This window comes from Physeter macrocephalus, chromosome 7 (assembly GCF_002837175.3).
Source record: "Physeter macrocephalus isolate SW-GA chromosome 7, ASM283717v5, whole genome shotgun sequence".
Classification (NCBI taxonomy): Eukaryota; Metazoa; Chordata; class Mammalia; order Artiodactyla; family Physeteridae; genus Physeter; species Physeter macrocephalus.
The window spans coordinates 80,956,105-80,976,588 of record NC_041220.1 but is presented as its reverse complement, the minus strand read 5'-3'; the positions used below and the strand labels follow the sequence as shown (position 1 = coordinate 80,976,588).

The window sequence follows — 20,484 nt, the reverse complement described above, 5'->3', positions numbered from 1 at the left end:
TATGGATAACATGGGATCATGTTGATGGATAAGGTTGCCTTCTGCTCTGGTCACTAGGGCATACAACAAATCACGCAAAACATAGCAGTCTTAAACGACAACATTTATTTTGCTCACAGATCTGTAATGTGGGTGGAGCTCAGTGGGGACAGCTCATCTCTGCTGCATTTGGCATCACGTGGGCCAGCTGGGAGCCTGGAGTCATCTGAAAACTCCGTGCTTGCTGGTCTCTGGTGCGAACTCTCGTCCTATTGGTGCCCCCAAATTCATCTGGTTGTATTTAAGAAGTAGATGCATGTGAGTCAAGAACAACCCACTAGGAAACAGGATAGAGACTAGAGGGAAATTTTTGTATTGTTTGTCTCATTGACAGAGGTTATAGTTTCCTTTCAGGTTACTTAACTGAGCCATTACACATCAGTGATAGAGAACTCAGTGTCTTCTGAATTAGCCATTCTGTCTCTGGATCGTTCTCATTAAAGAATGGTTTCTTTATTTTGAGCCAAATCTATCTGTAGCTTTTACATATTGGTCATAGTTTGACCTTTTGAAGGTATATAAAGTTTGTTTCTTACGCTCTATGTTAATATTTCCATCCCTCAGTGAGTCTCTTCTCAGGAAAAAGCATGCCCCCTTCCCTTAGCCATGCTCTCAGATCCTCAGCCTCAGCAGGCCCCAGAGTTTTTTAGAGCAATTTGGAGATGATAGGGATTTTAGACTAAGGCTGAATGTTTTTTTGCCCCCCTTGCACACACACACAGGGGTCGACCTGGGCCAGGGAGAGAGCGCTGTCACTGTTGTAAGCCTTAGAGTGTGAGCATCTGTGTGCCCTCGGGGGACCCCACAAAACCAGTACGCATGTGTTCTTATTACCTCGTATCCCTCAACCTCAGAAGATATGCCCAATGCAATATTTTTGCACAAGAAAAACTGAAGGCTTTCTAAATTGGCATCACTCTGGCAACAAAGCTGTGAAGTATTGCCCTACCAAAAATAAGAGTTACAATTACTTTTTATAAGACTTCCTTCAATCAAAGTGAAATAAGTAGTATGAACCATCATTATAACCCAATCAACCAGAGTTCTTTTTGTTCTGTAATAAAACCTATTTTGTCCAGTAATCTAAACCTCTTGAATTCAAAGTTCAATGTTTTCTAATCTTCCATATTTCAGACTGATGTGATATTATTGCACCCACTAAGATGCAGGAATTGTGTGTTCCACCATTTCTAGGCAGGTGGGAATAGCCCAAACTCTGCACAATTTTAATTTGTATAATGGTGGACTGATAGAGCCTCCTTAAGACCTACCTGCTTGAAAAGAGTATCACAAGCAGAGCAAGTTTAGATCAGTTAACTGTCGAAATCTTAACTGTCGCATTTCTTTTACCTACTGTTGTACCGGGCAGGTGGAAATGTCTGAAACACCTCCCTGTCCTCAGACATTTTAGGCTAGTGTAAAATGAACACAGGCTTTGAAGAAAAATGACAGTAAAAATAATGCTCTTAACAGCAAACACATAGTGCTTCCTTGGTGTCGGATTCTCAGCACTTGGCATGTTTTAACTCATTTAGCCCTCATACAGCCCTTTGAAGTAGGTACTATTGTTATTCCCATTTTACAGAAGAGGAAACTGAGGCACTGAGAGATTGAGGAACTTGTCATTTGCTCGTAGGTGGGCGTAGAGTACAAGCCCACAGAGTCTGTGTGCTTTTAACCCAGCACTGAACCACCTCTAACCAGACCCAGGCACAAATCTAGGCTCTGCTATTCATGTATCTGAAACTGGGCAAGTCACTGAGCCTCTCTGCGTTCTAGCTTTTCCATCTGTAAAATGAGGTTTTTTGGCCAAGTTGATCTGGAATTAGTGATAATAAATACTAAGTGTCCAACACATTACCTGATACAGATAGAAAATAAATACAGCTGTTATTTTCCTATTGTTCAGTATATATATAATATATAGTGTGTGTGTGTTAAAACATATAGTATACTCTTTGAATCCATGGGGTATTTTTTAGGGATTTTGTAGATACCTGGAAAAACAATTCAGTGACCTTAAGCAAAGAGGTGTTGTGATCAGCTATGATGCTCGAGCCCATCCAGCAAGTGGAGGCAGCAGCAGAAGGTATGTAAAGGTATTTCGGAAACTATTTTTTTGTAGTGTATTTTGTAGTTTTAGGTGTAATCACCATTTCAATATGTTGACTTTAAATACGTTTGTCAGCTACATTGCTTAGCTATAAAACTGATGGGTAGATTCTTTTGCAACTTTTAAGAATTCTGGTTTTATGTTTGGATTAAGAAGATAAAATTATTTAGGCAATTTTAGAACTTATTACCTATCTAAGGTAATTTTTTTAACTGGCAATATTATTTCTCCCTCTCACTTTCTTCTTTTATGTAAATTTTTTTCTTCCACTATTTATAAGCCTCATGAGCTCCTTCCCATTCTTAAATGCCCATAGCAAGCTGCATTCTTGTAACATTCCCAAACCAATGAGACTGTCTTATGTAGCTGTAGGCAGATGATGATGGTGATGGTGGTGATGGTGGTGGTGGTGGAGGAGGTGGTGGAGGTGGTGGTGATGGTGATAGAATCATTTGAGTGCTGAATGTGAGTTAGGCACCTAGGTATTCACTCATTTAGCCCTCACCAAACCTGTAAAGTATGTACTTTTATCTCTTTGCTCTAATATCATAAAGTGAGAGAAGGCAACACAATTTAAACATAAAGAGGCTGACACCAGGGGTCAGCAAACTGTTTCTCTAAAGGGCAAATAGTAAATATCTTATACACTGTGGGCTGCACAGTCTCTGTCACAACCACTCAACTCTGCCACGTAGCATAAAAACAGCCATGAACAATTCATGACTGAATGGGCATGGCAGTGTTCCAGTAAAACTTTATTTATAAAATGGGCTGGAGTTTGCCAGTCACTGCTCTTAATCACATTATATGACCCTCTTTTTTACTTGAACACTTCCTCTATTATGTTGAATTTTTTTAATCTTTCCAGAGTGTAAGTATTAGTAGCTTCTTAGATTGGAAGAACATACCAATGTTTAATATTAATGAAAAGTCTCATAACTTTACAGTGCTGGATGAATTCATAGAGTCCTAATCTTTGCTTCTCAGTAGCTTCTAGTCTAAGAGAGAAACATTAATGGGAACAAATGTGTGGTTGTGAGGAAGGGAGCATGGCCAGGGCAAAATACCAGATGACATCAGCTCCTAGGTTGAACTCAGGGTGATATAAAATATTGGGTCTTCAGCTGCAGGCTCAAAAATGTGATTTTTGTCAATAAAGCAAGAGAGAAGCTGTATCTCTCAAGGACTGATGCTTATGAACTACATTCACAAGAGAGTAATGTAGTATAAACCTCAGAATATCAGTTTGTCAACTTCAGTTAGTGAATTTACAGTGAGAATTACATCATAAGCATGCTTTACCAGCAGGTCAGACCCTCCGGTCCCAGCATGCACAGTGCATATATGTGGCTAACTGCCTGTTCAGCTTCTCAAATTTCTTCTCCTTAGGCTGACTACCCTGCTTCAGGTTGACACATCTTTCATAAATGTTAACATTGTCAATTAAGGTGCAGCTGTTTCTTGCTCTGGCCTTGGGGCCATGTCAGTTCCTTAAAGTGACCGATGTTACTAGTTCGATTTGTTTATGGTTCAAGTCTCAGAGTTTGATAGAATGGGATGGAGTGGAGCTCAGGGTCGCTGTCTGTCACCTACAGCAAGCAAGATATTTAGAGGTTGTAACAATTACTAACCAGTGTATGGTAAAACACTCATGATGAGGAAATGGACATTTTCTTTTTTTTTTTTTTTTACTTATTTATTTTTGGCTGTGGTGGGTCTTCGTTGCTGTGCGCAGGCTTTGTCTAGTTGTGGCGAGCGGGGGCTACTCTTCGTTGCGGTGCACGGGCTTCTCGTTGCGGTGGCTTCTCTTGTTGCGGAGCACGGGCTCTAGGCACGCGGGCTTCCGTAGTTGTGGCTCACGGGCTCTAGAGCACAGGCTCTAGTTGTGGCTTGTGGGCTCTAGAGCACAGGCTCAGTAGTTGTGGCGCACGGGCTTAGTTGCTCTGTGGCATGTGGGATCTTCCCGGACCAGGGCTCGAACCCGTGTCCCCTGCATTTGCAGGCTGATTCTTAACCACTGCGCCACCAGGGTAGCCCGACATTTTCTTAAAGAGTCGGAAACTATTGCAGTCTCAGAATTTTACCTAAGGAAATGTTGATTAGTTCTTTAATCTTACAGTTTTAAATATCTGGTGGGAAACATAAGCAATAACTGTTAAGTATATGCAAAGAACACACTGAATCTTTTTTCGTGCGCATTTGTAACTTAATTCATATATATCATGTATATATCGTAGGTATGTTGAGTGTCTCCTTTGCCAGCTTTAAGAAAGCGCCTTTAAAGTCAGCCTGAACACATGCTACACATTTCATGAGGGTAAAAGTGACTCAGTACCTTCTAGTGAATACAGTGTGGATTTAATTCAGATTTTTAGTTAAGTTGTTTTTGCTAAATTTTGTTATTTTTATGACTTACCCCTATGTAGAGGTATTTTTTAATTGTCAAAATCATTTTCGTATTACTGTTGATCCTAGGAATTTTAACGCTTGAGTTGTTAAAGATCTCCTCTTTTTGCCCCAGCCAGCTCCCGAAATAGTGTTCCATGAAGTTAGTGCTCAAGAACTATTTGGGAGAATGATCAAATATTTTGTTTGTTTAATCCTGTAATAGTGTGGTGTTGTTCATTGGAAGTAATTTGCTCAATTATTGTGATGAAGTACTTTACTCCATGCATGAAGAAAGACCCAGTGCCATGTTCTATGTCCTGCCATAAGACAGGTGCTGTGGAAATTGAGAAATATGTCAAAGTGTCAAAGATTTAAGTCTTCTTCTAAGGGCTGAATGGAGCCAAGATGTATATATGTCATATACATGTCATATGCATATATGTGTTACACATATATCACATACACACACATGCCAACGTGCCGTATGTTTTGTAGAGGACAACATCAAATCAAATACGAGTCTTCATGGCATATACTGGATAGTGACAGCTTTAGACTCGGGTTTCTCCGTCCCTGCACTGTTGCCAAGTGACTTGGTACTGGGCCAGATAACTCTTTGTTGTGGGCAGTGCCCTGTGCATTGTGGAATGATTAACAGCATCCCTGGCCTCCGTCCACTAGCTGCCACTAGCGCTCTACCCTGATGACAACCAAAGATGTCTCCAGACGATTCAGATGTCCCATGGGGGCAGCGTCGCCCTCCGCTGAGACCCCCTGAGATGGAAGAGAGCTGAGAGACTTGGGTGCAGGCCTGGGTCAGCCGCTGAGTGGCTCGTGGACATGGGACAAGTCATATGTCCTTTCTTGGCTTTAGTCCCATTTCTGTAAAACAAAGGGGTGGAGTGAGATGACTCCTAAGGTTCCTCTAGCCTTAATGTTCTCTGCCAGCAGAAGCATAATAAACGTTTTCTTCAACCTGGCTGCCGTTCTCAGTCTAAAGAGATGGTTGGACCTTCATTTCCTTCTTTACTGTCACCCACGGTCCTGATGGCTCTACTTTCCTTTTCTCCCCCATCACTCTGCATTTCCAGATTCGCCCGACTTGCTGCAACTACGTTTATCAGCCAGGGGATTCCTGTGTACCTCTTTTCTGATATAACCCCAACCCCCTTTGTGGTAAGTAACTCTTTCCTCTTGTAATTTCCTATCATGGAATCAGAGATGGGACATGGCCGAGTTTTACAGTCTTCAGTGCTCTTGGGATTCAGGTGTTTGAAAGATAGAAGGGCTCCTTGCCTTTTATCAGGAATTCTCCCTCCTCTCCAGGAATGTTCCTCCCACATCCTACTAATATTCTCTGGTATTCAACTTTTGATTCATCAGAAGTGATTTTTTTAATGCAATTTTTCTTTTGCTTGCATTCGAAGGATATTTTAGCTAGTTAGCAAAATGTCTTTTGTTTGTTTGTCTGTCTGTTTGCTTTTTAATTTGGTTTGTATTCTTTTTTTCCCAGCTATCACAATTAGGAAACTTCTTGGGTCTAAATCTGAATTCAACTCAAACCATGTCTTATCATGAAAATTTTTGACAAGTTGGTGCACCAACTTTTTATATAAATGTTTCATTCTAAATCCTATTCATGGCCAGTATAAGAAGCATACTTGGCAGGTTTTAGTAAGATTTTTATCAAATTCTTATTGTAGCAGAATCTAAAGAAAAGGACAATAGGGACTGTGACAGCTGTTGCTTTTAAGTAGCTAGAACTGTTAAGAGTGGAGCCAGATGCTAAGCATAAATGTTTTTAGATACTAAACCAAAAACATGATTTGAATGCAGTTAGTTCCATCAAGTAGAAATGAGTGTGTGTAAATAAAAAAGTAAGCTCCACTAGCTTTGTGTTTACTGTCTCTAGTGCACTGACAGGTAGGCACAGCACCTCCTAGATTGTAAATATCCCAGTAGGCACTCAATGTCACATCCAGATGTGGTTCAGGTTTTATTGTTTGATGGAAAAATTGCAATGTGTTCAAGCATCATTGGTCTTCTGTACTATATAAGTGTTGATAGCTATTACTTTTATATCAGACATGAATTAAATGAGTGTCTCATGGTCATTCACCCACGTAGTGGAGTGATTCTCCCTTTTTCTTTGCTCCAGGAAACCTGGGGAATGTGAGATAACTCCTAGTGGGGACAAGTGACCACAGTGATTCTTGGTGGGAGGGTGGAAGCGGACAGGCAGGTAGAATCTCAGGATGCCTGTGTAGAGTAAATCTCATGTGCAGCCACAGGGCGCATAAGCCTACCCTCTCCCCATTTGGGGAAGTAGTCTTGTAAAGATGTGAGCTAAGTAGAGATGCAAGGGAGGGATAATCAGACCTGGAGTGGGAGATAAATGACAAGCTGTGAGAGCTCTCTCCATTTCTCCCACATTTTCCTCAACCTTTTCCTTAAAAGCAAATCAGGGGAAGAAGAGCAGAGGAAGCAGTTGGAGGAAATAAACTGAATCCACAAGCTGCTGTCCCAAGCAGAAGGCTTAAAAGCATGTACAGTGGAGAATCAGACCGTCACATTGTTTGGAGAGTTTTCTAGCTCTACCAAGGAGAAGACAGCATAAGAAGACATCTAGGAAAATACTCACCTTTCTTATTTGAATTTTGAGCAGTGAGTTAGTTCTAAAGGTGGTCAGAGTGTACTGCTTGGATGTGGCACAAAAATATTGTATGACAATACAATGTTTATATATGATGTTTATTAAAAGGGAACACGGTACAACATGTGATAGACGTTTTAAGTATATCTAATTTTTCGTTTAAAACAGTTCTCCTTTCCTACTATATTACAGCCCTACACGGTATCACATTTGAAACTTTGTGCTGGAATCATGATAACTGCCTCTCACAATCCAAAGCAGGATAATGGTTACAAGGTATTTTTATTTTTCTCTCCACACTTATGTCCTTCTATATGAATCCTATGCCTTTGTGGTTTGGGAGCATAGGGAATGGATGAACTGTAAACCATCTGGATATGTTCCTGCATTCTCCAGGTCTATTGGGATAACGGGGCTCAGATCATCTCCCCTCATGATAAAGGGATTTCCCAGGCTATTGAAGAAAATCTAGAGCCATGGCCTCAAGCTTGGGACGATTCTGTAATCAATGGCAGTCCACTCTTTCATGACCCAAGTGCTTCCATCAATAAGGACTACTTTGAAGACCTTAAAAAATACTGTTTTCACAGGTAAATGGATTTAGCCAAATTCTGTTTTCATTAAATTTTCTCCTCAGTTGGTACATATACTGTAGCTGCATCTGACTTTAGAGGCTTATAGATGAGGGGCTGGCAGCTTTTCTTAGAAAGACAGATAGCGAATATTTTGGGCTTTGTGAGCCACTGTGTTACAACTACCCAACTCTACTGTTGTAGGAAAGCAGCCATAGATCATACAGAAATGAACGCATGCAAACATAGCTATGTTCCAAAAAATGTTATTTACAAAAGTGGGTGGCTGGCCCACAGGCCACGGCTGCTAACCTCTGTTGTAGATTCATGTATATATATATGTGTATATACATATATATGCATATATTTGTGTGTGTGTGTGTGTGTGTGCACAAGTGTATTCATAAGATACATTGCAGGCATCAGAATTATATATGCATTTACAAAGTTGATAATGGTTAACAAATTGCTCTTCAGAAATGTTACACTAGCTGAGATTCCCACCAACAGTATATGATAATAGTATATGTTCCACACATTCTTACCTATACTAAGTATTAAATTTCTCCTTTTTCCCAGTTTGCTGCATGAAAGTAATACCTAACTTTATTTGCATTCTTTAATTATGAATATTTTTAATATGTATTTAACCTATATTTTTCTATGTATTTGTTCCTCTTTTGCATTTGTAAAACCTCTTTGCTTGTACAGAAAACTAGACTTCATTTACTTCAAATATTGTTTTCCCTTCTGTTGTTACCTTTGGACTTTTTCATTGAAACTTTTAATTTCTGTTTCCTGGGTTTTGTGTCACTATAGATAGATTTCACTGTACCAAGATTATTTTTTTTAAAAAAGCACAACTCCTGTTTTGCTTTGGCTTTCATGTTTACATTTTGCAGTGTTTAAATCTTTTGAGTTGTTGGTGATTTTTAATTTTGTATGAAGCATAAAGTAGGAAAGCAGATTAGGTTCTTTCTAAAAAGTTGCAATTGGGGCTTCCCTGGTGGCACAGTGGTTGAGAGTCCGCCTGCTGATGCAGGGGACACGGGTTCGTGCCCTGGTCTGGGAAGATCCCACATGCCGCGGAGCGGCTAGGCCCGTGAGCCATGGCCGCTGAGCCTGCGCGTCCGGAGCCTGTGAAGTTGCAATTGTAACAACATATTAAACTAAAGAATCTCTTTTTCTTTGACTGATCGGAAATATCACCTTTAATCTAACAATTTCTAACATGATATATGAGTGCTTATTATGTACCAGATAACTGCTACAGTCCCTTCACTTGTGCTAATTAATTTAATCTCATTTTAATCATCACGGTAATGCTGAGGGTAGGTTCTGGTGTATTGCCATCTTATAGATGAGAAAACTGTGACACAGAGAGGTTAAGAAAATAACCAATAGTCACACAGCTTATAAGTGGCAGAGCTCCAAGATTTAAGTTTAGAGTCTCTCTCTAAATCATGTTAACCACTAAGCCTTACTGCTTCTCATATATATTTCCCATTTCAAATTGGATCAACTTCTGGGCTCTTATTCTGTTCCTTTAATCTGCCTTTATATATCTAGGCCTAAACTGTTCTAATCGTGATAGCTTTACAATTCACTTTAATATCTAAGAGATTTTTTCCAGATTTGTTCTCACTAATTTTGCATATTTATTTTTCTAGATGCATTTTATTTTCAAGGGTATGTTTGTTTTAAACTACTGCTGTCTTAAGGAAGACCTTGTTCATTTATTCATTGCCAAAAGAAGTGGACAGTAACCTAAGAATCTAGCAGTCAGATCATTAGAATTTTTTAACATCTTGTGTTTACCTTTCTATAACTTCTGCTGTTAATTTTTTTTCTTTTTTTTTAAGGTATGTTAATATTTTATTCATCTTCAAATTGGTTATAAATCATGCATCCTTGTCCAACACCTCCTATGGCTGTGGTGTTGCTGCCCTTTCCCCTACAGATTAAGGCTTTTGTCCTATAGGGGTGATGGGGGAGAAACATCTGGGTGGAGTTTTGTGTCCTCCCATGGTGGTGGATGTTCACTTCCCCGCAGCCTGGATCACAGGAGATGCTTTCTTAAGGATTCTCCCCAAGCTTGGGGTCTGGAGAGAAATCTGCTGTTAATTTTGATGTTCATTTTTATTCTACATTAAGTCCCTAGATCAGGGCACTTTGCCAAACAGGATTGTTACTTGACAAAGAAAATGTTTTATTTTTTATGCATCCATGTATGGGATGTTCCATCACATTGTGTTAAAAGGGACACTTTGAAACGTGTGAAGCTAGTAAAGAGTATTTACTGGCACTGCCATGGGTGGGTACTGCCACTGGGCCAGCTGTGAAAGCTGTAGCATGAAATAAAATCCAAAAGTAAGCAGATTTGTGGAAAATAACTACAGAGTAAAATTTTAAACTTGAACGTGTTGAGGGAGGGTGTATGTTTGAAAGAAAGTGAATAAGTTTTCTTTTTTTAATGGAATTAGAAAGATACTCAGTTGTCTTATACATTCTTATTACTTTGATACCTTACATTCTTAGGAATCTGGTTCCTTGATATTTTGCAGTCCTTCCAGTTTTGAGAGCCATATTTGCATATTTTATCATTCTCCATGTGTCTGATTCAAGGGCTGTGAACAGGGAGAACAAGGTGAAGTTTGTGCACACCTCCGTCCATGGCGTGGGTCACAGCTTCGTGCAGTCAGCTTTCAAGGCTTTTGACTTTGTTCCTCCCGAGGCTGTTCCCGAACAGAAGGATCCCGATCCTGAGTTTCCAACAGTGAAATACCCAAATCCTGAAGAGGGTAAAGGTGTCTTGGTAACCTGATTTTTTTTTAATTATAAAATTTACCTTGAATATAATTCAAAACTATTACTATTGAGTAAAATGTTTTTATGCATTTTCATTGTGCTGAACAAAAAAGTACTATCATTGGAAATATTTATATTTATTAGTCATCCATTTCTTAAATTCTTTTTTTTTATTTTTTTTTAATTTTTGGCTGCAGTGGGTTTTCGTTGCTGTGCAAGGGCTTTCTCTAATTGCGGCAAGCGGGGGCTACCCTTCATTGCGGTGCACGGGCTTTCTCATTGCAGTGGCTTCTCGTGTTGCGGAGCACAGGCCCTAGGCACGTGGGCTCAGTAGTTGTGGCTCGCGGGCTCTAGAGTACAGGCTCGGTAGTTGTGGCACACGGGCTTAGTTGCTCCATGGCATGTGGGATCTTCCCAGGTTAGGGCTCGAACCCGTGTCCCCTGCATTGGCAGGTGGATTCTTAACCACTGTGCCACCAGGGACGCCAACTCATCCATTTCTTAAAGGAACTTTCAAATCAGATGTCTTAGCATCAGGATGTGAGAGCTGAAATTGCTCGCAAACTTAAAACGGTGCTTTACATTCAATTTAATCAATTTAATTTTAAGTTAATTTACTGTTCTTCTTAATGCCAAAAAGAAACAGTAATACAATGGAGATTTATCACATGATTTTTGTTCCTCAATTGATATTTTTCTGATACAAAGAAGTACCATTTAAATTATGGTTCCTTTTAGTCTTTTTAAAGGTTCGGGTAACAATGATATCCAGAGAGTCAGTTTATTTTGGTTTGTCTGTTAGGTTGATCACAGGCCCAGGCCTGGAAGTACCAGTCCAGCCACACACACTATCAGATGTGGGGAGAATCCCATGGGCACATGTGGGTCATGTGCTGATGCTCTCATTATCTGACCTTTGACTCAAGAAGTAATATGTGACCAGCCAAGACCAGCTCCAGAAATAAAATTCAGCCTTGGTTTGGGGAAAGACCTCTTTTAGTTCTTAAAGAACTGAACATTTTTAAAGACTGAAATGTGCTCAATTCTTTTTTCTTTTTTTTTAAGCATTTTTTTAAAAATTATTTTTATTTTTTTATTTATTTGGCTGCGTTGGGTCTTCGTTGCTGCGCATGGGCTTTCTCTAATTGTGGTGAGCGAGGGCTACTCTTGGTTGCAGTACGTGGACTTCTCATTGCGGTGGCTTCTCTTGTTGCAGAGCACAGGCTCTAGGCACACAGGCTTCAGTAGTTGTGGCACAAGGGCTCAGTAGTTGTGGCTTGCAGGCTCTAGAGCACAGGCTCAGTAGTTGTGGCGCACGGGCTTAGTTGCTCCGCGGCATGTGGGATCTTCCTGGACCAGAGCTTAAACCTGTGTCCCCTGCATCGGCAGGCGGATTCTTAACCACTGCACCACCAGGGAAGTCCTGTGCTCAATTCTTCATTGGAATGATCTTTACTCTTATTCTTTTTCAGACTTTGTCTTTTGCTTTGGCTGACAAAACCACGGCCAAAATCGTTTTAGCAAATGACCCAGATGCTGACAGACTTGCTGTGGCAGAAAAGCAAGACAGGTACAATTAATTGTGATTACCTACATAATGGAAAATATAAAAGGTGACATCTTTGGCAGTAAAATGTTTCTGGAGAGACCAGACCTATTTGGAAATATTTCCCATTTATTTTGCAAATGATCATCTCACTTAACCTCAGTCAGATCCTCTAACATAGAGCAAGTACTGTTCCGGTGGCCACACAGTCAGCAAGCACATTGCAGAGTAAAGCAGCCCAGTATGTATTTGGAATTGAAATTACTATTTGTTTTCGTCCCGCACTTTATCATTGCTTTTATTGTAATCAATGACTCAGTGCCTAATGAGGGCAAAGTACTTTGTTGCTGGCTTTACAATTCAGCATTTGGTGAAAGGTTTGATGAGGAGCTGGACCTTCAAAGCAATGTTGAATTCAGGTTGAACAGACCAGGGAAGATGCCTGTGGGGCGCTGACGATGCTTAAGACAAGTGCGACTGTAGAGTTTGTATAGAGCAGTGGTAGGTAAGGGGGAGAAATTGAAAGCAGTTTTGGGTGTCAAACAGCCTATGTGATGTTGGGGATACGGTGGGGTGCTGTCAAAGGGTTAGGATTTTCGATTATAACAAAACAGATTCAATTCTATATCAGGTTTTAGAAATTTAAGCTAAGGTGCTAAATGCTGAAATGTGCAGTGTACTTGTAGCCACCTACAGACAGGAACATAAGCTGCAAGCCTAGTCTCTGGCGTCCTGACTGTGTGAATACCGCGCTGGATCTTAAGGAATGCTAAGCGGTCTCTCTCTCAGAATCAGCAAAGCTGAGCGGAAAATTGAGATATGCAAACTATTATACTTGGGGGACATCTTTTTTTTTTTTAATAAATTTATTTATTTATTTCTGGCTGCGTTGGGTCTTCGTTGCTGCGCGCGGGCCTTTCTCTAGATGCTGAGAGCGGCGGCTACTCTTTGTTGCAGTGTGTGGTCTTCTCGTTGCGGTGGCTTCTCTTGTTGTGGAGCGCAGGCTCAGTAGTTGTGGCACACAGGCTTAGTTGCTCCGTGGCATGTGGGATCTTCCCAGACCAGGGCTCGAACCCATGTCCCCTGCATTGGCAGGTGAATTCTTAACCACTGCAACACCAGGGAAGTCCTTGGGGGGCATCTTGCCAGCATGTTTCTGTTATGTTTAAAACCAAAGCCTTTGCCGAAGACTGAGATTAAAGCATTTCTGTGTCATCGCTGATGTACTTATTTTATACGCTCTTCAAAGACAGGGTGTTTGTCTAGGCGAACAGGCTGAGACACGGTAGCTGCTCGGATGTTTGTGGAATGGCAGTCACGCTTCTGACCTGTTATTTAAACAAGAATAACAAGAACAGTCCTGCAGAGGCTACTTTGAGCCTTGTTTGGCTTAATTGTTCTGTCCTTAATTGTTACTTATAATTAAGTGATCTCTCTTGAGATCACTGCTGTACATAGGTTGTTTTTTCTTTCAGTGGTGAATGGAGAGTGTTTTCAGGCAACGAGTTGGGGGCCCTCTTGGGCTGGTGGCTCTTTACTTCTTGGAAAGAAAAGAACCAAGATCACAGCACCCTCAAAGACACATATATGTTGTCCAGCACCGTCTCCTCCAAAATCCTGCAGGCCATTGCCTTAAAGGAGGGCTTTCACTTCGAGGTAAAGTGTTTGTGAGACTTGCTCTTTTCCCTTTCTTTTGCTCTGTAGAAGGTCTAAGACATTTCTTTCTCGCTTGGATTATCCTTTTAGGAAACATTAACTGGCTTTAAGTGGATGGGAAACCGAGCCAAACAGCTAATAGACCAGGGGAAAAATGTCTTATTTGCTTTTGAAGAAGCTATTGGTAAGAGTTGATCATGATGTTCCTGGGATCAGTTAATTTATAGAATGCAAATAAATGGGCAAAGATGTGGATTTGGATTTGGGTTCAAAAGATTGATTAACTTGTGAAACAGGAACACACAGTTTGTTTTTCTTCTGTGATGCTCAGCAAATGCTGAACTGTTCCTACCCCAAAGTTGGCATCACAGATTTTTTTAGCTGAAAAGAATATCTCACAAATAACCAAGCCGTTCATGTCAGGAAGTGAATCCTTTGCCCAGATAACTGTGAACAGTGATGTTCTGTACACGGCTGTAGTAGCTTCAGAATCCTCCTATTTGGGGAGTTATGATATTTCCTCACTATGGTATTGATATCCAGGCCAAATATAGTTCACTCCCCCTTATAGAGTGCTCTGCAGAGATCTGTCCAGAAGAAAGGAGAAGGCATGGTTGTGGGACTTTCATCAGAGTGACTGTCACCTGAAAGAACCAGCCAGGATGATGGAAAAACACTTGTCTTAAATGATCACTATCAATGAGCAAGAAAGGAGAACTAGCAATAGAAATGTGAAATGCAAATGTTTGGGCTGGGGATGTTTTAGCTCTATGTTTAATAAAAGTTACTGTACATCATGCTTATTATATAATACATACTCTACTAGTTCATACATTCCCTGCAACATAGACACAGGCTCATCATTGAACTAATTCATTGAATGAAGTGTAAGAGCTCAACTTTTGCTCTTTTGCTCTCAGAACTGCAATCCTGGCCTTCCTATAGCTTTTTATTAAAAAAAAAAAAAAGATTTTCTTATATGTGTTTATCAAATATTTATTGCATATCAGTTGCACACTGACTCTGAAAGAAATGGATGACACTGACCTTAGCCTACAGCAGTTTACATAGATCTAGTTAGAAACCACACAAAAGAGTATAGGCTAGGTGTCAAGATGAATCATATAACTCGTAAGAAATATGGGGATTCGGAGAAGACAGAATAAGCATTGACTAGAACAATTGGAAACAGTTTTGTGTGAGCTAGAGGGATTTGGTCTACACCTGGAAAATGAGTACAATTTGTCTAGGAGGGAGACTCTCCTTACAGGTTATTCAGCAAATATTTTCTTTGTTTCTTTTCTTTTTTTAAATTAAAGCATAGTTGAATTACAATATTACATTAATTTCATGTGTACAACGTAGTGATTCAATGTTTTTATAGATTATACTCCAGTTATAGTTATTATAAAGTATCAGCTACACTCCCTGCGTTGTACAATACATCCTTGTATCTTAGTTATTTTATATATAGTAGTTTGTACCTCAGCAAATACTTCTTGAAGGCCTGCTATGTGCTAGGCACTGGCCTGGATTCTTAAATGTAATGGTGATGAATGAGAAGCATTTACCTACTGACAACCTCTTATGCAGTAGGCAGGGAGCATATAGTTGTGTGCACACACAGTGTGTAAAGGGACCTACTCCTCAGGGTGTGTGTATGACACGTGTTTCTGCAGGATATATGTGCTGCCCTTTCGTTCTGGACAAAGATGGAGTCAGTGCCGCCGTCATAAGTGCAGAGTTGGCCAGCTTTCTAGCAACCAAGAATTTGTCTTTGTCTCAGCAGCTAAAGGCCATCTATGTTGAGTAAGTTTCTATTGACTGTTAAATTGAAGTAATTTTTTTTTCGTTTCAGTTGTGCAACACAATGATTCAATGTATATCTATATTGTGAAATGATCGCAATAAATACAGTTTACATGTTATCCCCACATGTAGTAATATTTTTAAACGTTTTACTCCGTTCTTATGCATGAGATACTAATATTCTTTCTGATGTCCTTACTTGGGTTATGAATTCTATTGCCTATAAAAACTAAATAAGGGATCACCTTTTCGTTTTGATATTTAACTACTTAATAGTAATTACCATTCATGATGACATTGATTCTTAACAAATGAGAACATTAGTTGCAGAAATGGCTAGGGGAAGAATGTGATTTTTAAGTGTCCAATGTCAAAAAAGACTAAATGTGTTCACAAAACATCTGTTTAGTCTTTAAAGCAATTATTCACCACTGCCTTTGTAGTGCAAAAGCAGCCAGACACAATACATAAGGTAATGGGCATGGCATGGCTACGTTCCAAAAGAGAAACTTTTACTTAGAAATACAGGCTAAGGGCCATAGAGCAGTTCAGCGATCCCTGGGGTAGATTGTCGGACCTCTTTTATAATGTCGGACCTCTTTTTTAATGCTGAATTATTCCACTGAAATTAGTCGCGGTTATTTGTTTTAGAATATACTGGTTGATACAAGTTCATTGTACACTGTGCAGAATTATAGGTTCCTCATTTTGCATGTAATTGTGTTTGTATTGATAGGTATGGCTACCATATCACCAAAGCTTCGTATTTTATCTGCCACGATCAAGGCACTATTAAAAAATTGTTTGAAAACCTTAGAAACTACGATGGGAAGAATAATTATCCAAAAACTTGTGGCAAATTTGAAATTTCTGGCATTAGGGACCTTACAACTGGCTATGATGATAGCCAACCTGATAAAAAAGCTGTAAGTAATGTCTTTTATCAATTAAACTCGTCTCTATTTACTTTTTGACTATACTTCGAATAGCTCAACTTAATCATATAATTAATTGAAGCTGATTTTAGGCATTATTATTAATGGGAAGACATTAGGAACTTTCCGCTAAACTCGGGGTTCTAAAATTTCAGTGATATGCTTTTAGTATGGGTCTCTTTTCATTCATTTTTCTGGATACTTGGTTGGTCTTTGTTGATCTATGGAGTCATTTCTTTCAGTTCTGAGAAATTCCCTTGATTTTTGTCAAAGAAGGATGCTGTATGGTTGTTTTTCAAGTAACCTCTTCCCTTGCATTTTCTGTTCTCGCCTTCTTGACAAGTCCTTCTTGACAGGTTCTTAGATGCTGACTCTCCTGGAGTGATGTTCTAATTTCCCGTGTTTCTTTTTTTACCACTGTCCATCTATATCCTTCTTTCCTACTTTTGGGGAGATTACCTCAACATTAACTTTCAATGCTTCTTTGACCATTTCAGCTCTTTTTCTCTACTTTGTTGAAAGTAACATCTTATTCTTATTTCATGTGTATTATATCTTACCTCTCTTAAGGATATTAATTATAGCTTTTTAAAAATGTAGATCTTGTTTCCTCTGTATTGTCTTTATTTCCCTCAAGGTCTCCTGGGGACGCCTCACTCTCACCCTAATCTCCTGCCTGAGGCCCCAGAAGTGGTGGAGAGGTGCTGCTGGAGCTGGGAGAGGAGGGGTTTGAGCATTCAGTGTGCAGACTCTGACTTACTCTAAGTTTTCTCCATGCCCTGCCCTCCATGGTGCCCAGCGTCCCCAGCTTCTGAGCCCTTCTGGTTCAATTACACCAGAGATTTAAACCATCTCCTGATGAGGTGGTTGGTTGACCACGTGGTCAGAAGGTGGGGATTTGGGAGGATCTAATAGCTCTTTTGTCTCACGCCTGCCCTTTGCAGTACCAGGTACCCCAGGTAGTGAGCTTTACCAGGGCCCTGCAGAACATGCTGACTCGGTTCTTATCTGCCTCCTACAGGGGCTCCGAGGGCATTCTTCTGTGTTCCATCAGGTCACCTCTGCCTCTCCACCTGGTTTCTGACTGCCACGATTAGTTGGCAACACCCTCAACTGCTGCTGCCTCTTTGCCCTTGTGTGTTTTTTGATTTTAATGCTTCAGTCATTTTAGTGGAGTTTGGAGAGCAATCAGCTAAGAATACATCTACCAGAAGCCCTTGAAAGTGAAATAAGCCTAGTGTTTTGTGGGGTTTTGGTAATGCATTATTAATTGGTTTAAAGCAATTTCTTGTGAAATGATGTGTTTCAATTTTAGTAAAACTTTAGTAGCTTTAATAGAACCATGGAGGTAAAAAGTAATATACAAAGTTAATTTTCACAAATTGTCTTATTATTATTTATTTCATTTATACAGAGTACATTTTCTGATTTCCTCAAAAATGTTCTTTTCTTCTTTGTTTTGCATTTACTTTCTTGCTTATTCAGGGGAAAATGTTAGTTAGGTAAGAACAGCTTATGTTACTACTTAAATTTGTTTTTTTGGTTTTTTTGTGTTTATTTTTTGCGGTACGCGGGCCTCCGACTGCTGTGGCCTCTCCCGTTGTGGAGCACAGGCTCCGGACGCGCGGGCCCAGCGGCCATGGCTCACGGGCCCAGCCGCTCCGCGGCATGTGGGATCCTCCCGGACTGGGGCACGAACCCGCGTCCCCTGCAACGGCAGGTGGACCCGCAACCACTACGCCACCAGGGAAGCCCACTACTTAAATTTATAACGTGTAAATTAATTCCTAGGTTCTCCCTACTAGTAGAAGAAGCCAAATGATCACCTTTACCTTTGCTAATGGAGGCGTGGCCACCATTCGGACCAGTGGGACAGAGCCCAAAATCAAGTACTATTCGGAACTGTGCGCGCCCCCTGGAAATAGGTATGCTATGGATGGCAGCTGCTGTGATTTTTATTCCCTAAACTTCCTAAATTCTATTCAGACGCTAAGTAAAATATTTTATCTTTCCAATGTATAGTTTAATTAGGAATGTTGTTTCAGAACCTGCAGCACTATTGTGACATTAACAGCCCCTTGCAGCGTCTAGGGACAAGAGTGCTTACTTCCTACTTAGTTATTTCCTTCTACCCCAAATTTCCCTGTATGGGAAAATTTCATTCCTAATTTCAGTAATAATAATTAAATTTCCTTTTTCTAGTACTTTATATTTGAGGCTGGCACCAATGACTTTTTCTCTTTTTCTCCGTGTCTGATACAATAAATTAAAATGCATTACACGTCCATTCAACAAATATCTTTGCGCACCTATTGTGTGTAAGTCATGCTGGGTCTTGGAGCAGATGAAGAGCCACAGCAGAAAGAGTCCTTACCACCAAAGAGCTGATGGTCTGGTAGCTTCAGGGTCGTGTTTTGTGACCTTGGTAAAGGGTTTGAGTTGGTCACTTTCCAACACCTGTAACATTTTGAACTTTATCAGCCGTGGTACATGTAGCTAGCACGTGTAAATGTCATATTACACACCTATTTAACAGTCACTTAGCTATCATTTCTCTATTCAGAATACAGTTCAAAATCAGGAAATTTGGGACTCCCCGGGTGGCACAGTGGTTAAGAATCCTCCTGCCAATGCAGCGGACAGGAGTTCGAGCCCTGGTTGGGGAGGATCCCACATGCCGCGGAGCAACTAAGCCCGTGCGCCACAACTACTGAGCCTGCGCTCTAGAGCCCACAAGCCACAACTACTGAGCCCACGTGCCACAACTACCGAAGGCCACGTGCCTAGAGCCCATGCTCCACAACAAGAGAAGCCACCACAATGCGAAGCCCGCGTACCGCAACGAAGAGTAGCCCCCGCTCGCCACAACTAGAGAAAGCCTGTGTGCAGCAACGAAGACCCATAGCAGCCAAAAAATAAAAATAATTTTTAAAAAATAAGGAAATTTTTTTAAAAAGTGAATTAAGTCAGTGCTCTCCAACAGGAATAAAATGTGAGCCACATACGCAACTTGAAATTTTCTCCTAGACACAATTTTAAATAGTGAAAAGAAACAGATAATATATTTATTTAAGTATTTTAAATATTAACATTACAACATGTAATCACTATAAAAATTATTAATGAGATATTAAAAAAAATTTTTTCACACTAAGTCTTCAAAATCCATACAATATCTTACACTTACCACACATCTCAAATTCGAATGCTATATTTTTTTGGAAATACTTAAAATGTTTTTTTGTTTTTTTTTTTTTAATATTTATTTATTTGGCTGTGCCGGGTCTTAGTTGCGGCTTGCGAGATCTTCATTACGGCATGAAGGATCTTTTGCTGCGTCATGTGGGCTCTAGTTCCCTGACCAGGGATCAAACCCAGGCCCCTTGCATTGGGAGCGCGTAGTCTTAGCCACTGGACCACCAGGGAGGTCCCCTTAATCTGTATTTAGAGTTCCTAAAATTTACAGTTGAAAAAGTAGATTTTGACACCCAAGTTGTTGCAAACATACTTAAGTTTTCCAATAACTGAATCAAGTGCTAGTTTTCAAATTTGAATTTCAATTAATTAACTTAAATGAAATGAAAAATTCAGTTCCTCTGTTGAACTAACCGCATTTCAATTGCACCGTAGCCACGTGTGGCTAGTGGCTACTGTAGTAGACGACACAGGCCTAGGTAGTAATGGCACATATGCTCCAAAGCTTTGTCCATAGGGTTTTTCTGGCTTGTGAACCAAATTTACATTATGTGTAAATAAGAGCAGAGGAAATTTTCTGAGCATCTTAAATCAGCGAGCTAGTAGCAGATTAAATGTAGCAGATTAGAGGGGCAGGGAAGATTTATTACAGTTGGACTTTCCTTAGGCATGAAGAAGTGAGGGCTGATAGCAATGCAAGAAATATTAAAACAAAACTATAAAACATGGATACAAGAACTCAGAATAGTCACCTGTTGGGGACTTTATCA

General features: G+C 40.1%; 1 protein-coding gene across 3 annotated transcripts in view; it reads left to right on the top strand.

Moving 5' to 3' along the window:
* The window catches only part of PGM2 (phosphoglucomutase 2), a 30,983-nt gene that overhangs the window by 6,525 nt on the left and 3,974 nt on the right, over positions 1-20,484 (top strand). For 2 of the 3 annotated variants that reach the window (XM_024117115.3, XM_028492076.2), the window contains exons 3-13: positions 2,022-2,128; positions 5,632-5,716; positions 7,386-7,469; positions 7,590-7,783; positions 10,391-10,580; positions 12,046-12,143; positions 13,595-13,775; positions 13,866-13,959; positions 15,455-15,584; positions 16,321-16,510; positions 18,311-18,444. In XM_024117115.3, coding sequence (XP_023972883.1) covers positions 2,022-2,128; positions 5,632-5,716; positions 7,386-7,469; positions 7,590-7,783; positions 10,391-10,580; positions 12,046-12,143; positions 13,595-13,775; positions 13,866-13,959; positions 15,455-15,584; positions 16,321-16,510; positions 18,311-18,444 — 1,487 coding nt within the window. The remainder of the gene's footprint in view (positions 1-2,021; positions 2,129-5,631; positions 5,717-7,385; positions 7,470-7,589; positions 7,784-10,390; positions 10,581-12,045; positions 12,144-13,594; positions 13,776-13,865; positions 13,960-15,454; positions 15,585-16,320; positions 16,511-18,310; positions 18,445-20,484) is intronic. The other variant, XM_055086112.1, reaches the window with a different exon arrangement.